At 52.6% G+C, this 13,969-nt stretch overlaps 2 protein-coding genes and 1 long non-coding RNA gene across 4 annotated transcripts in view; 2 read left to right on the top strand and 1 right to left on the bottom strand.

Annotated features, from left to right (window-relative positions):
• Positions 1-5,947: 5,947 nt before the first annotated feature.
• LOC112402347 (uncharacterized) overlaps positions 5,948-13,969 on the bottom strand; it is a 10,876-nt gene continuing 2,854 nt past the window's right edge. The window contains exons 2-3 of the long non-coding RNA XR_003003695.1: positions 10,868-10,941; positions 5,948-6,006 (exon numbers count right to left, since the gene is read on the bottom strand). This is a non-coding gene — a long non-coding RNA (uncharacterized LOC112402347). The remainder of the gene's footprint in view (positions 6,007-10,867; positions 10,942-13,969) is intronic.
• On the top strand, positions 11,845-13,133 carry ZNRD2 (zinc ribbon domain containing 2). Of its 2 annotated transcripts, XM_024749209.1 has the most exons (4): positions 11,845-11,893; positions 11,990-12,141; positions 12,274-12,358; positions 12,755-13,133. In XM_024749209.1, exons 1-4 carry the CDS (start codon positions 11,875-11,877, stop codon positions 13,096-13,098), a joined length of 600 nt encoding a protein of 199 aa, XP_024604977.1. In that variant the 5' UTR covers positions 11,845-11,874; the 3' UTR covers positions 13,099-13,133. The 2 variants fall into 2 exon arrangements, with proteins under 2 accessions (XP_024604977.1, XP_024604976.1); XM_024749208.1 differs by having other exon boundaries at positions 11,875-12,141.
• FAM89B (family with sequence similarity 89 member B) overlaps positions 13,834-13,969 on the top strand; it is a 1,919-nt gene continuing 1,783 nt past the window's right edge. The window contains exon 1 of the mRNA XM_024749210.1: positions 13,834-13,967. The gene's annotated coding sequence lies outside the window, so the exon portion shown is untranslated. The remainder of the gene's footprint in view (positions 13,968-13,969) is intronic.

The following is a 13,969-nucleotide window of genomic DNA, read 5'->3' as shown; positions in this document are numbered from 1 at the left end:
GAGCCAGGCTTGTCCGTCCGCTAGTCTGGAAGGGAGGCCCTTGAGGGCTGCAGTGCCCTGGGGCCCAGGCCATATCCTGGGCACCTAGCCAGGAGACCCCAGGATTCAGTCTCTGGCTCACAGAATTCAGCAGGGGGTAGGTGTGACCAGGGCGCATCCAGAGTGGGACACAGCCAAGTCAGGGTGACACTCTCTCTCCGAGGGGAACGGGGGCTGCAGGCTGACTGAGGGAAAGCAGGTTCAGGGACTTGCCTCCAGGCACACCATGCAAGGAACTCATGGTTTTCACTTTGAGGGTGGGCTCATTTGGGGGAACTGAGGGAGACTCTTTGGTGGACCCCTGCCCGAATTGCTCAGTGGGCTCAGACCCTGTTCACAGGTATTGCAGAGGTAGGATGGGGGCAATCCCATGTCCCCAGGGGGGCTGTGAGGGTGTGTAAGGGCTGCCCGCACACTCCCTCGGGGCTCTGGTCCCACACTGAGGCAGGGAGTAGTACTGAGTGCTCACCACTTGCCACGTGTAGGGCTGAGCATTTTCTAGTCATTTTTCCCCCATACTCATCTGAACCTGGCCCTTGGAACACAGCATAAACAGACCAGGGTTAGAGTCCTAATCTCTCTGAGTCTCTGTTTTCTCACCTGTAAAATGGGGATATATTCACTCAACAGACTAGGAACCTCCCGCGTGCTCCTGCTAACAAGTGGAACGAATCTCTGCCCTGCCGGGGCTTCTGTACTAGAGGAGACAGACATCTGACAAATCAATTCATACGTGGCTGAGGCTGGGACAGAGGCCGGTGCTGGAACAGAGACGACGAAGGAGCTGGGAACAAGAGAGGTGGTGGGACCTGGAGGTCCAGGAAGCCCTTCTGACAAAGGGACTTTTTTTTTTTTTTTTTTTTTTTGCGGTACGCGGGCCTCTCACTGTTGTGGCCTCTCCTGTTGCAGAGCACAGGCTCCGGACGCGCAGGCTCAGAAGCCATGGCTCACGGGCCCAGCCGCTCCGCGGCATGTGGGATCCTCCCGGACCGTGGCACGAACCCGTGTCCCCTGCATCGGCAGGCGGACTCTCAACCACTGTGCCACCAGGGAAGCCCAAAGGGACTTTTGAGCCAGGAGCTGGAGAAGGAGCAGGAGTTAACAGCCAGGCGGTGGGGAGAGCCTGTAGGACGCCCGAGGAGTCGAGGGGCCTGTGTTAAGGAGACAATTTACACAGGGGCATGCGGGGTGAAGGGTAGGAAAGAGATTCATTTCTTCTAGGAGCTGAGAGAAGGCCAGCGGAGCAACGGGGTGGGGAGGTGGAGAGAGGGCATCCGGAGGCGGAGGCGGGAGGCCACGGTGAGGAATCTGAGTTTTATTTTCATTGCCATGGGGCTGTATCAGAGCAAGAGGGGGTGCTGATGCCATCGTCCCAGGAGAGAGGACTCGGCTTGGACGCGGTGGAGATGTGTTTGGGGAGTGGAATCTAGAGACTAGGTAAAGTGGAGGGTGCACAAGAGGCGGGTGGTGTGAATGGCTCCCAGGTGTTTGGCCTGAGCCCCTGGGTGGGTGAGGAAGGCGGCAGAAGAGAGGGAGACCTGGGGGAGAGTGTGGGGCTCTGTTTGCAACTTGCCAAGTTTGAGATGCTTGTGTCATCCATGTGGAGATGTCTCAATCCAGGGGTCTGGAGCTCAAACAGAATGTCTGCCCTGGAGACACAGACTTGGGGTCCTCCGCCTACAGGGGCATTTATGGCCATGGGAAAGGGTGGGCTCGCCTGGGGAGAGAAGAGGGCCCAAGGCGAACCAGGGAGGTAACGACTCCCAGATCAGAAAGAAGAGGCAGCGTCAGAAGTGACTTAGAAGGAGCAGCTGGAGGGAGCAGAGAGGAAAACCCGGAGTGTGATGCAGGAAGAGCCCAGAGGAGCGAGTGTTTTGGGAGGAGGGCACGGCCAAGGCTGTCTGATGCTGCTGAGAGTAGGATGGGGGGAAGGCAGCCCTTGTTGGGGGGCTGTTGAGGGGACTGAGCCACCGGGAGCCGTGAGGGCAAGCGGCACACAGTGAGTGCTCCATGAGTTTACCTGCTGTCGGTGCCAAACTCCTCAGCTCATCAGGAACCCAGCAGTGTGCACCCTCCCGCGGGTGATGAACATTAACCTAAGTCTGCAGCCACCGGAGCTGGAGCCGGAAGGGGGGCTGCCCTGGGGAGCGGCGGCCTTCAGCACAATCCGGTGGGACCTGTCCTCGTGCAGCCTGTGGGGAGGGAGCTGCGGAAATAAATATTACCCCCGGTCTCTTCCTGTCCAGCTGGGCCCCCCAGGGGCTGAACCCCAAAGGAAGCCTGCGGGCAGGGGGTGCTGGGGAGGGAACACAGCAGGCAAGGTGAGCCTCGAGGCATGAGGCAGGGCGGACAAGGATGCAGAGTGGATCTGCAGGGCTACTGCGACAGTCCAACGCAGGTAGTGTCCGTGGCCTGTGCAACTTTTCTCTCCGCATCTCCTGTGTCACCACACCCAGCCACCCCATCTTCCTTGAATCGACTAGCATGCCTCCTAGATGTAAGTTCTCCTGCAAGTCCAAGGAGACCATGACCTCTGTGGTCAGTCCAGATCACTTCTGTTGCCTAACGGGTCTCCCCACTGCCATTTCTGCCTGGCCCTGTCCTTCCTCCACCTGGTGCCAGAGTCACCTCTTAAAACCTAATTCCAGGGCCTCCCTGGTGGCGCAGGGGTTAAGAATCCACCTGCCAATGCAGGGGACACGGGTTTGAGCCCTGGTCCGGGAAGATCCCACATGCCGCGGAGCAACTAAGCCCGTGCGCCACAACTACTGAGCCTGCGCACCTAGAGCCCGTGCTCCGCAGCAAGAGAAGCCACTGCAATGAGAAACCCGCGCAGCACAACGAAGGGTAGACCCCGCTTGCTGCAACTAGAGAAAGCCTGCGTGCAGCAACAAAGACCCAATGCAGCCAAAAATAAAAACAAACAAACAAACAACCTCCCCTTAATTCCAGGGACTTCTCTGGTGGGGCAGTGGTTAAGACTCCGCACTCTCAATGCAGGGGGCCTGGGTTCGATCCCTGTTCAGGGAACTAGATTTCACATGCCACAACCAAGGAGCCCACCTGCTGCAACTACGAGCCAGCGCAACCAAATAAATAAATTAATTAATTTTTTAAAAACCAACAAAAACCTAATTCCAACCATGATCCTTCTTGGCTTAAAAAACCTCCAACAATTAATTTAAAAACAAAACAAAACAACAACAACAAAACCGTCCAGCAGCTTCTGTCTGCTCACCTGGGCCTGCAAGGTCCTCGGCGTGGCCTGATCCTTCATGTCTTGGGGTCCTGCCTCCAGAAGGCATTTCTCTAAAACAGCCGTCCCCGGCCCTTTGGGTCACATCCCCGCTTTGTCTCCTGCTGGTCTTCAGCACAGCCTGAAACATTCTTCTTTGTGGGCTTGGTTACTTACGGTGCGTCTCACCGCCCTCTCAGGGAGGTACAACCTTGCCTCCAGATCCTAGTACAGGGCCTGGCAGGCAGAGGGTGCTGAAGTTGGCTGATTGACTGAATGGACTGAGACCACGGAACTCTGAAAGACGGAACAATTAGACTTGCATCATCTGGTGAGTAAGATGTGGGGATTGAACTTAAGCCGGCCTGATCCAAAACCTACACAGTGCTCCTGGGAGGGAGGAATGAGCGGGGTCCCACAAATGTCCTAAAGATATGAGGGCAATGAGGGGCTTTGCTAGAATGTGGCAAGGAAGAGCCCTGGGACCCCAGCCCCGGGGAATGATCAGACTGCTTAAATGTTAGGGAAGGGTTCCTTTGTGCAGAGGGGTTCTTGAGGCTCAGAGATGGCAAGGGACTGGGCCAAGGTTTCATGGCTGGTTAACGGCAGAGCCAGAACCCAAACCCAGGGTTCCCAATGCCCCCTTAGGGGAACTGGCTGGACGAGGCAGCAGCAGCCTGCGTGAGGGAAGTTTCATTTCAGGAGGCAGCATAACACGGTGGTGGTTTTCTGGCATTCGATCTTCCGCACCAGCTGTGTGCATCGGGGAAATTCTTCAGCTCCTCTAGGCCTCCTTTCCTCATTTTTAGACAACGAAGCAAAGGAGCTGACATTCATGAAGCCTTGTTGGATGCTGGGCACATGGTAAGTCCTCAGTATATGTTAGCTCTTTTCATCATTATCTGGGTCTGGGGTCCACAGTGGGCTGTGGGTGGGAGCTGGCTGCCTGGGGGGAGGGGGAGAATAACATTGAAAGAGGGCTGACCATGCGCCAGGCTCTGTGTCACCTCTCTGAGTTCTGAATGTCTTCGGGAAGCTTCTAGACTCTGAAGAAAGAAATGGCTCTAAGGGTTGTAGGTTCTAAAGATGACGGTTGGAAGTTTCAGAAGCCTGGAGGGGACCATTCTGCCCTGAAGCATGTCTCTCCAAAGACACTTTACTGAAACTGTCACTGAGCCCCTCTGTTGTGCCCCTGCTGTGATGAAGGGCACTGAGAGATGGGATTGGAAAACACAATGAACCAGTCTTCATGCTTGATCAGTCAGAGAGGATCTTCAGCCCTGCCCCTCGTCTCCACCTTCCGAACCCAGGAAAAGTCCACTGGTGAGAATCCAGCTCTGGACGTGCGCTGACCAGATGGGGTCACAGCCCTGCCACATCCCAGCAGGGTGACTGTGACTAAATCTCTTAATCTGTCCAGGCTTCAGCTTCTCCATCTGCACATTGAGAGACATAACTCGCAGACTTGTCCTGAGGATTAAAGGAGATAATTCAAGCTCTTAGTATAGTGCCCGGCCCCAAGAAAAAATACACCAAAAGTTGAGTATTATTATTTTTTTGTTGCTGTTTCTTTTTTTTTTTTTTTTTTTTTTGGGGTACGCGGGCCTCTCACTGTTGTGGCCTCTCCCGTTGCGGAGCAACAGGCTCCGGACGCGCAGGCTCAGCGGCCATGGCTCACGGGCACAGCCGCTCCGCGGCATGTGGGATCTTCCCGGACCGTGGCACGAACCCGTGTCCCCTGCATCGGCAGGCGGACTCTCAACCACTGCGCCACCAGGGAAGCCCGAGTATTATTATTTTTGCTACTGTATCATCTAGTCCTTTCTTGTTTCCCAGAAACGTCAGGTCAATTCACATTGCAGTGAAAGACAAGAAGAAAAGTCGACCCCTTCCGGAGGCCTGTTGCCGTGATGATAAAATAATGCCAGTTACGATTTTCAGAGCCTCGGCTACACAGCATAGGCCACTCGTTGTCATGTGAACCTGACCCACCAGATGAGGCAGTCAAGTGGGAGCTGTAACTGAGCTGTGTGTGAATATGCTGCCGTGGGGTGTGCTGTTACTCAGGGACAGGCCTAACTACTGCCACATCCACTGTGCCACAGGTAGGGACAGATGTTGGGCTGGTTCACATGAGGGTAGGGAAGGGTCCCACACTTCCCAAACAGCTAGTCTACCCACCGTTACTGGTCTGAATGGGCTTTACCACCAGCACTTCTGAGACCTTCTATGTGCTTGCTCCCTTGTCAAGGACTATGATGGGTCTGAGGTTTTTTGTTTAATTTTTTATGTATTTATTTTATTTATTTGGTTGCGCCAGGTCTTAGTTGCAGCAGGCAGGCTCCTTAGTTGTGGCTTGTGGGCTCCTTAGTTGCAGCATGGGAACTCTTAGTTGCGACATGCATGTGGGATCTAGTTCCCCGACCAGCGATCGAACCCGGGCCCCCTGCATTAGGAGTGTGGAGTCTTTTTTTTTTTTTAATTAATTTATTTTGGCTGCGTTGGATCTTCGTTGCTGTGCACGGGCTTTCTCAGTTGCAGCAAGCGGGGACTACTCTTCGTTGCGGTGCGCTGACTTCTCATTGCAGTGGCTTCTCTTTGTTGCGGAGCACAGGCTCTAGGCGCATAGGCTTCAGTAGTTGAGGCATACGGGCTCAGTAGTTGTGGCGCAGGGGCTTAGTTGCTCCGCGGCATGTGGGATCTTCCTGGACCAGGGCTCGAACCTGTATCCCCTGCATTGACAGGTGTATTCTTAACCACTGCGCCACCAGGGAAGTCCCGGGTCTGAGGTTTTACCTTACTTGCAAACACAAGTGAGCCTACCACAGGTTCGTGCATGCTGGCAGAAGACAGGAGATTCCTGGGTCAGAGACAAAGGACCATTATTCATGGCACAGTAAATAGCATGATCATCAGCATATTAACATCAGTCCTCTTGTCCCCAGGTCCCGTGGGGGTGGCACCAATGACCTAGATAGACTCCTGCACACAGTGGACTGTGGTATGGGAGAGGACACTAAACTTAAGAACGCAAGTCTTTTCTAATGACTGCCCTTTGCACTGGAGGGAGATTCTGTCTCCATCTTCCATGGCTATTCACTGTACCAACATCCTTGAGAAGAGAGTCCAGGACAAAGGCAGTCACTTGCCTTGCTTGCAAAATGCGCAGAAACTCAAGAGATCCCTGGAGAATTGTCTTACAGTAATATCCACCCCTCATTTCTACACTGTCTTGGCTTTGGGCGAATTTTCCCATGAGTTCACCACTCTGTTGGCAAATCTGATCGACAGAGGCTAGGACCAAATCTGTTCAATTTGTGTCATACAGCATTTAATTAAAGCTACTACCAACAGAACTACAAGCAGCAGGATGAAGCCAACTTGCAGTACTGACCTCATCCATGCCTCCCAGATGAACAAATCCATAAAGCATCATATCTACCTTAGGAAGCCAGGTGGCTCGCTCCTTAGTTCTCTGCATCAACCTTTCCACCTTGGCCCAGAAGGCATTCAGGAGAGCCTCAGTTCACTGACCAAGGTTGCTATGGATGATGGATTTCTCCTGTACTTCTTCCTTGCAGACTAGAGTCTGTGCAATCAATATATCTGCTGTACCTGGATTAATGCTTCCAGCCATGAGTAAGAAGGTCCTTTTTCTCTGACCCAGGAGTCTCCTATCTTCTGCCAGCATGCATGAACCTGTGGCAGGCTCATGTGTTAGTTTGCAAGTAGGCTAAAGTCAAGGATAAATTTCAAGTCACTCTGTTTTCTGGAGAGAGACAAGTTAATGTGTGACTTCCACGTCAATCATGCAGTCTCAAGGGTACTAGTGGTGCTTCTGGGAAAAAACATGGCACCCCCAAGTGGGACTTACATCAGCTAGAGGGGGCCCAGGTTGACAGTGCCTCCCTTCAAGTCCATAGGCCTTAGGGCTTCCAGCCCAATCCAAATAATTAAGTCTAGTCCTTGTTTTTGGAGGGCTTGGCTAAGGGCAGTTAGTCCTGTTTGCCCATGCCACCAGCCAGATGCCATTCATCTACTCCATGGCATGATTGAGTGGTGATAGCTTCAGGATTGGGCCTGGGATCTGTATGTGGAGGTGATGTTGTTGACAGGTATTTTATGTAGGAGGTACAGGAGCTGAGGCTACCCGCTGCTGCTTCCAATCTCTTGGTAAGGTTAAGCAGAATGGCAATCAAATCCAGGTCAGAACTGTCTAGTGGAGCACGGCAGACTCAGCAGTCAGTTAAATTTAAGTCACTTGAAATAGTTTGGGCGAGTTGGACCAAGATGTTGTCCTCAGTGAAGAAGGCTCCAAGTGGTTTGGAAAGACAAAGACTGTAAGTGTCTTTCTTTCCTCCATTTCTCCCAGGGTCTGAGGTGTCCCCTCCCCAAGTGCCAAGGTTGTTATTCTCCCTCCAGTGTCACAAAATCGATGTGTTCTATCCTAGTAGTTAGAACTTCACCTTTTTTCCAATCACCTCCTACTTACACTTTTCATCTGGAAGGGTCAGGTGCAAGAAGGACAAGGACATTTTTATAAAACATACAGGAGCCCACTATGTCCCCCACTCTACATGTAGGCCACTGTTCGGGGACTCAGAGAGAGAGGTGTGCGTGCCAAGCACTCCAGGTATTCTCATGATCTAGGACCGTGTCAGTCAAATTAGAGAATCCAGGTGGTTGAGAATCCCCTAGGCCCCTTTCTGACTGGGCTATCTCCCGGAGTTGCACCAATCAGGCTGACCTGGGGTTGCTGTTAAGGGAAAGAGAGAAGCATTATGTCCAGGAATGGTGAACGTGGAACCCTAAATTTTCAAAACTGGTCTATATAAACCCCACCCCTCTCATCTCAATCATTATGAAGGACATGGCCTAGATGAGATGGTCCCATCCTGGGGACAGCCACATTCGGTTATTGAACTGCTGTACTAAGGTGTGTGGACCAGGAGGGAGAGCCAGAAATCTCTTTGAGCTAATTTTTGAGGAGCTATTTCAGTGCTCAACAGTACCACATGCTTGTGGATGACAGGGAGGATAGAAGGATCACCAAATACCTAGACTATCCGCCCATTGTTGAGTGGCCTGAGATGAAAGGTGCACCATTGTTAGACTTCAATTGGTCCAGAAAGCCAAAAACAATTACACAGATTCGTCTCAAGAACCACAATGGGGTGACCAAAGTTGGCTGATTGGCCTGAAACAGTACCACTGTAACCTGAAAAAGTGTGAGACACCATCCATAGCCCCAGGAAGGAGTCAAAGGTCCCATGCATTCAATCTCTCAGGAGTGGGCAGGGGCAATGCCACATACACTGTAGCCTCTTCACAGGACAAACAGATGAACTTTTGACCGGGATCACAAATCTGGCACGGAGTGGTGGCTTCTGCATGGGCAGCATAGAGTCCTTCACTTTGTGCCCACTCTGTGATGGTGGACATGTTGCCATATCTGGTATCGTGATGGGTCCAGGCAGAAATGGAGACAATCTGGGCAGTGCAGGCTCGAACAACAGCTTGATTCATGTCGGTCTCATCAGAGAATGGGCCTTTAGCATGGGCATCTGCATAAGTGATCTAGAGAGTTTGATCAGCCACGATTTGTTTCCACAGTTAGCTGAGAACATTGCCGTCCAAAGCCCTCTATTAGGCGGCAGGGTCCTGACATTATCTATCTCACATGTGGGGACTCCTTGACTCAGCAACCACAGCAACATTGCTTTCCAGCTGGAGCGGCAAGGTTCACACCCTTTGGCTGACCTGGGCTTGAGTTGGTCAGTCTTGCTAATGGTTTGGCAATTTTGTTGATCTTCTAAAGAACTGACTTGTAGGTGAGTTGATTTTCTCTAATCTATTCTAGTCTTCCTTCTGCTTGCTTTGGGTTTAGTTTGCTGTTTTTTCTAGTTTCTTAAGGTGGAAGATTAGGTTACTGAATCGAGACTTTTTTTTTTCTTTTAAATATAAGAATATACAACTATAAATTGCCCTCTAAGCACTGCTTTGGCTGTATCTCACAAGTGTTGTTATGCTGTGTTTTCATTAATCTCCAAGCAGTTTCTAATTTCCCATGTGTTTTCTTCTATGACCCATTAGTTATTTAAGAGGGTGTTGTCTAATTTCCACATATTTGTGAATTTCCCAAATTTCCTTCTTTTACTGATTGCTAATTTCATTCCACTGTGATCTGAGAACATACTTTGTATTATTTCAACCCTTTTAAGTGTATTGAGACTTGCTTTATGGCCTAACATATGGTCTGTTCTGGAGCATGTATATTTGAGAAGAATATGACCTGCTGTTGTTGGGTGGAGCGTTCTATAGACGTCTGTCAGGACTTGGGCTTGACTTGCACAGCTGTGACTTTTATTAAAAGGAGACTACCTTGATAGAGGGTATTTCTGTCCCCCTGTCATAATAATGTCTCATTTTTGCCTTGTTTTAACAGAAGGGCTAGGAGTGTTTTCTAGGGCAGTGGAGCTGATCACAAGAATTTATCTAGATTTCTTTGGGGCACCTGTAGCAGTACTGTAAGCCTAAAGTAAGACAATAGGAGCCCAAAGAGTAATAAATGCCTCATATATGGTTTCCTATGGGAGTTTGTCTCAAGGAAATTTCCCGGAAGAGGGATAAAGCTCCCTTATAGCAGCCAAGACCCATTAGGGGGGAAAAGCTGAGACCTTTTACTGTCATCTCAGAATAGATATAAGATTCGCATGATAGCCTGTAGAAAGGGCTGAGCTGTAAGATGACTCAGCTGTTGCCATTCTTCCTTACCAAGCATCCCATGCCCTGCCCCTCCTCTCCCAAGTGAGCCAGCAAAGTTCTAATGATTCATCTATTTTTTTGTCCATAGCAGTAATGAATTTCCCTCCATTCATGTTTAATATGTGTGTGCATCTCTGTAAATACTGCCTGAAAGGAGGTGGAAACTTCTGTACTCCCAGGATGAGTCTTTTTTTTTTTCTTTTTTTGGCTGCATTGGGTCTTTGTTGCTGCATGTCAGGATGAGTCATTGGTTGTTACAATGGGGCAGACCTGGACTGTGAGGCGCTACCTTTCCACTCCCAAACCCCACCCAGAAGAGAGTAGTTGTCATGAGGAATAAATGAAAGGGAGTAAATGGGAGGATGAGTGTAAGGATCTTAGTTGGTGTCAGACAGGGTAAGCTGCTGAGTGGATATGGGCTATTATGATGACACAGAAGGGTGCATCGAGGAATTCGGTGGGGGGGTGGGGCGTGCTGGGAGCTGAAGATAGTAAGAACCCGAAGGGTCTGTGCATATAGGCTAGAGGCCAAGAGTGCCTAGTCATTTTGGCAGAACTGACCTGGTGTCAGGCCCTGAGTCAGGTACACTGCTGCCCAAGAGGCTGCTGGTAGATGGACAGAGTGACGTGGGGCACAGGGCTCTCCAAGGAAGCAGGAGGCAGGAAGAGTCAGAAAATGTAAGTTCCAGGGAGTCTATGTAGGAGGAAGATGGGGCAGAAGGAGGGTGCTCTATCTTCAGGTAAAACTGAAAGCATGTGCTGCCAGTCAGAGAAGGAGATTGCCGATGAGATCACGGGAGTCTAAGTCCTAGCTCCTTCTCCACTGACCTGGTGTACTGCCTTGAGGCACTGCAGGCTGCACATCTGGGGACTGCTGCCTGCTCCACCTGGCTTCTTCAAACCTACAAAGAGAGGAGGTGTATGGAAAAAGAACAAAGAGGAAAAAAAAAAAACCCCACCAAGGCCAATGGTCAGGGAGCACTAGTAATTTTAACAGCAACGCACTCAATAAGAGCATAACGGTCACAGGCATGTGTAATAAACCCCTCATCCCCACCCTCCAGCATGTATCACTCAGTTGCGGCTGGAACCGAAACTGCGCATGCCCAGCACAGCGATTTCCAGCCCCCCACCCGCGGTCAGCTGCCTTTCGAGGGTTCAAACTTCAACAAAACAAAATGTCTTCTTAGGGGCTGACTTTGAATCAGTCCCAGGCCTTTGGGTGGGGAAGATAGCGGGTGGGCAGACTGTAACACCGAACGTGCAGAAGGGGAGGGGTCTTGAAATAAGCTGAAAGGCAGCGAGAACGATCGCCGCCTGGCCCGCCTTGCCAGTTGAAGTGAGAAGGGAAGGACTGAGGCCCGAGAAGGCTCCACGCACGCGTAAAGGGCCGTTTGTTATCAAGGGTGTTGTGATGTTGCCACTGCCCCGCCTGTCCCGGGTCCTGCCAGTGCGGAAAGGGAAACTCCAGGGGAGGCGGAGGCCAGCGGAGATTTCTCAAGCCAACCGGTCCCCTCCCTCCGCGGCGGGAAGGAAGAGCGACTCTGCGCAGCCACTTCCGGGCCCTGCGACTTTGGGCTGCATTATCACGGAGACGCCCCTCCTCAGGCCCGGCCAGTCGAAAGTTCTTGTCCACAGGCTCCCACCGAGGGGCACACCAATGGGACAGGGTCTAGTCTGCGGCAGACACGCCCCACTCTGGGCATCGCGACGTCGGAGCACACAGAGCGTCATTTCCGCCCTCATCCTCGGCCCCACACGGAGGGGGCGGAGCCAAGCGGAAGGCGCGCGGCTTGTGCGTCACTTCCGGTGAGTCTAGCGGCGACAACGGTAACATGGCCCTGAACGGCTCTGGTGAGGACTTGGGCTGCGGGGGTTTGTGGCTGCGGGTTGCGGGATGCAGCCTGCTTCGGCAAGACCCCCCGGCCCCTTGTGCCTCTCTTCCCCCAGAAGTCGACGACTTTTCCTGGGAGCCCCCGACCGAAGCGGAGACGAAGGTGCTGCAAGCGCGGCGGGAGCGGCAGGATCGCATCTCCCGGCTCATGGGCGACTACCTGCTGCGTGGTTACCGCATGCTGGGCGAGACGTGCGCGGACTGCGGGGTGAGGAGAGACTCGGGACGTGGGATCCAGGATGGGGCCGCGGACCAGGCCACACGGCGCTTGACCAGCGCTCCCCTCTGGACCCTATCGCCCGGCGTCTCACCCCTGCCCCGTGTGCTTTCTGGCCCCTAGACGATCCTCCTCCAAGACAAACAGCGGAAAATCTACTGCGTGGCTTGCCAGGAGCTCGACTCAGACGTGGACAAAGATAATCCGGGTGAGGTGTCGAGTGTGCTTGGTGAAGAAGTGTGGTGAGAAAGGCTCAGGAACAGTAGGTGGGAGGTGACAGTGGTATTTGTGGGTGAGGCGGGGGTGAGTTGCTTTTTCCTTTCAGCTCTGGAAAGGACCATTCATTCAGTAAGAGCACCAAGCACCTACCGTGTGCCAGAGATCATGGAAAGTCTGAGCTTATTAGGCATAGTTCTGATGAGAGAGATGAAGCAAGGGCATAAATAACTCTGATACAAAGAAGAAAATGGATAAATTGCCTTATACTGGGGCAGGGAAAACATCTCAACTAGAGAGAGAGCAGAACAGTAAAGAGTAGGGAAGTGGCTCAGGGCTGAGGTGAGCCAGGTATCCTGACCATTCCACCGGCTTTTTCCTCTTTTAGCTCTGAATGCCCAGGCTGCCCTCTCCCAAGCTCGGGAGCACCAGCTCGCCTCTGCTTCGGAGCCCCCCTTGGGCTCTCGGCCTGCCCCTCAGCCCCCAGTACCCCGTCCAGAGCACTGTGAGGGAGCTGCAGCAGGGCTCAAGGCAGTCCAGGGGCCGCCCCCTCCTGCTGTGCCTCCAAATGCAGATGTCGTGGTCTGCACACAAGAGGCTCTCCTGCAGAAACTGACCTGGGCCTCAGCTGAGCTGGGCTCTAGCACCTCCCTGGAGACTAGCATCCAGCTGTGTAGCCTTATCCGGGCTTGTGCTGAAGCTCTGCACAGCCTGCAGCAGCTGCGACACTAAAGAACCCCTCCTGAGAAAATCCCTGTAGAAAAACAGCTGTTCCTCTTGTGTGATTTTTTCTTTTCTTGGTTCTGAGTGTGCATGTAAGCCCCAGCTCTGCTCGTCTTTTTCCTACTTTTGGCCTCTCATGCTTTCACAGTCTGGTCTCCTTGATGCCCTGAGAGATGAGTTGGGCTTGTTTCTGCTCAGTTTCCCCACTCAAAGGATGAGGCGGGAGAGGACTATGTGATACTTTTGTTCTGATGAGGAGGCCACAGCCTCCTCAAAAGCAGAAACAGGCGTCGATCTCTAAAGGAACCCTGCAACCTCCTCAGCCATCCAGTGCTCATTCCCCACCCTTGAGTGAGATTTAGGGTTCCAGTCCCCTTGGTAGCTTCCCCTCCTTCCCCCGAGCATCCCGACACCATCATCCTATCCCACCTCAGGCCCAGACCAGGTACTCAGATACTGACAGGGTGTCAGTCAATTAGGGATCAATTATGGACTTATCCTCAGTCTCCTGACCACCCCCCCCCCCACTTTTAAGATCCTTGAGAGTTATAATAAGGCAGAATAAATAATTAAAGTGTTGTGTGTGGGGGTGGAGAACCGCGAAAGAACCGCACGCTCCGCTTTTGCCCTCTTCCCTCACCCCTTTTTCCTGCTCCCCTTCTATTGGTGGCCAATTGCCTGTTCTCTGCTCTCTGCGACCTGGGGCAACGTGGGCGCATCAGCCGTTGCCCTTTTAAGAGAGGCCCTGCCCACACGGAGGGGTGGGCAGGGGGCGGAGTCGGAGGAATTGGGTAGGAACAAAGCACTCCCTGCGGGCGGCGGCTGGGCTCGGCTGGCGGGGCCGCGGGGTGCGGGGCCTGCGGGCGGCGGCCCGGGCGGA

Source organism: Neophocaena asiaeorientalis, unplaced genomic scaffold (assembly GCF_003031525.2).
Source record: "Neophocaena asiaeorientalis asiaeorientalis breed wild unplaced genomic scaffold, Neophocaena_asiaeorientalis_V1.1 scaffold43, whole genome shotgun sequence".
In the NCBI taxonomy this organism is placed as follows: domain Eukaryota; kingdom Metazoa; phylum Chordata; class Mammalia; order Artiodactyla; family Phocoenidae; genus Neophocaena; species Neophocaena asiaeorientalis.
The sequence above is the reverse complement of the archived record's forward strand: the minus strand, read 5'-3'. Positions and strand labels throughout refer to the sequence as shown.

Bases quoted from the DNA above. Each gene is read 5' to 3' on its own strand.
- ZNRD2 (XM_024749208.1), top strand. From the start codon at position 11,875: ATGGCCCTGAACGGCTCTGGTGAGGACTTGGGCTGCGGGGGTTTGTGG. The intron at 12,142-12,273 runs GTGAGGAGAGAC...TCTGGCCCCTAG, and splicing joins AGACGTGCGCGGACTGCGGG to ACGATCCTCCTCCAAGACAA. The intron at 12,359-12,754 runs GTGAGGTGTCGA...TTCCTCTTTTAG, and splicing joins CGTGGACAAAGATAATCCGG to CTCTGAATGCCCAGGCTGCC.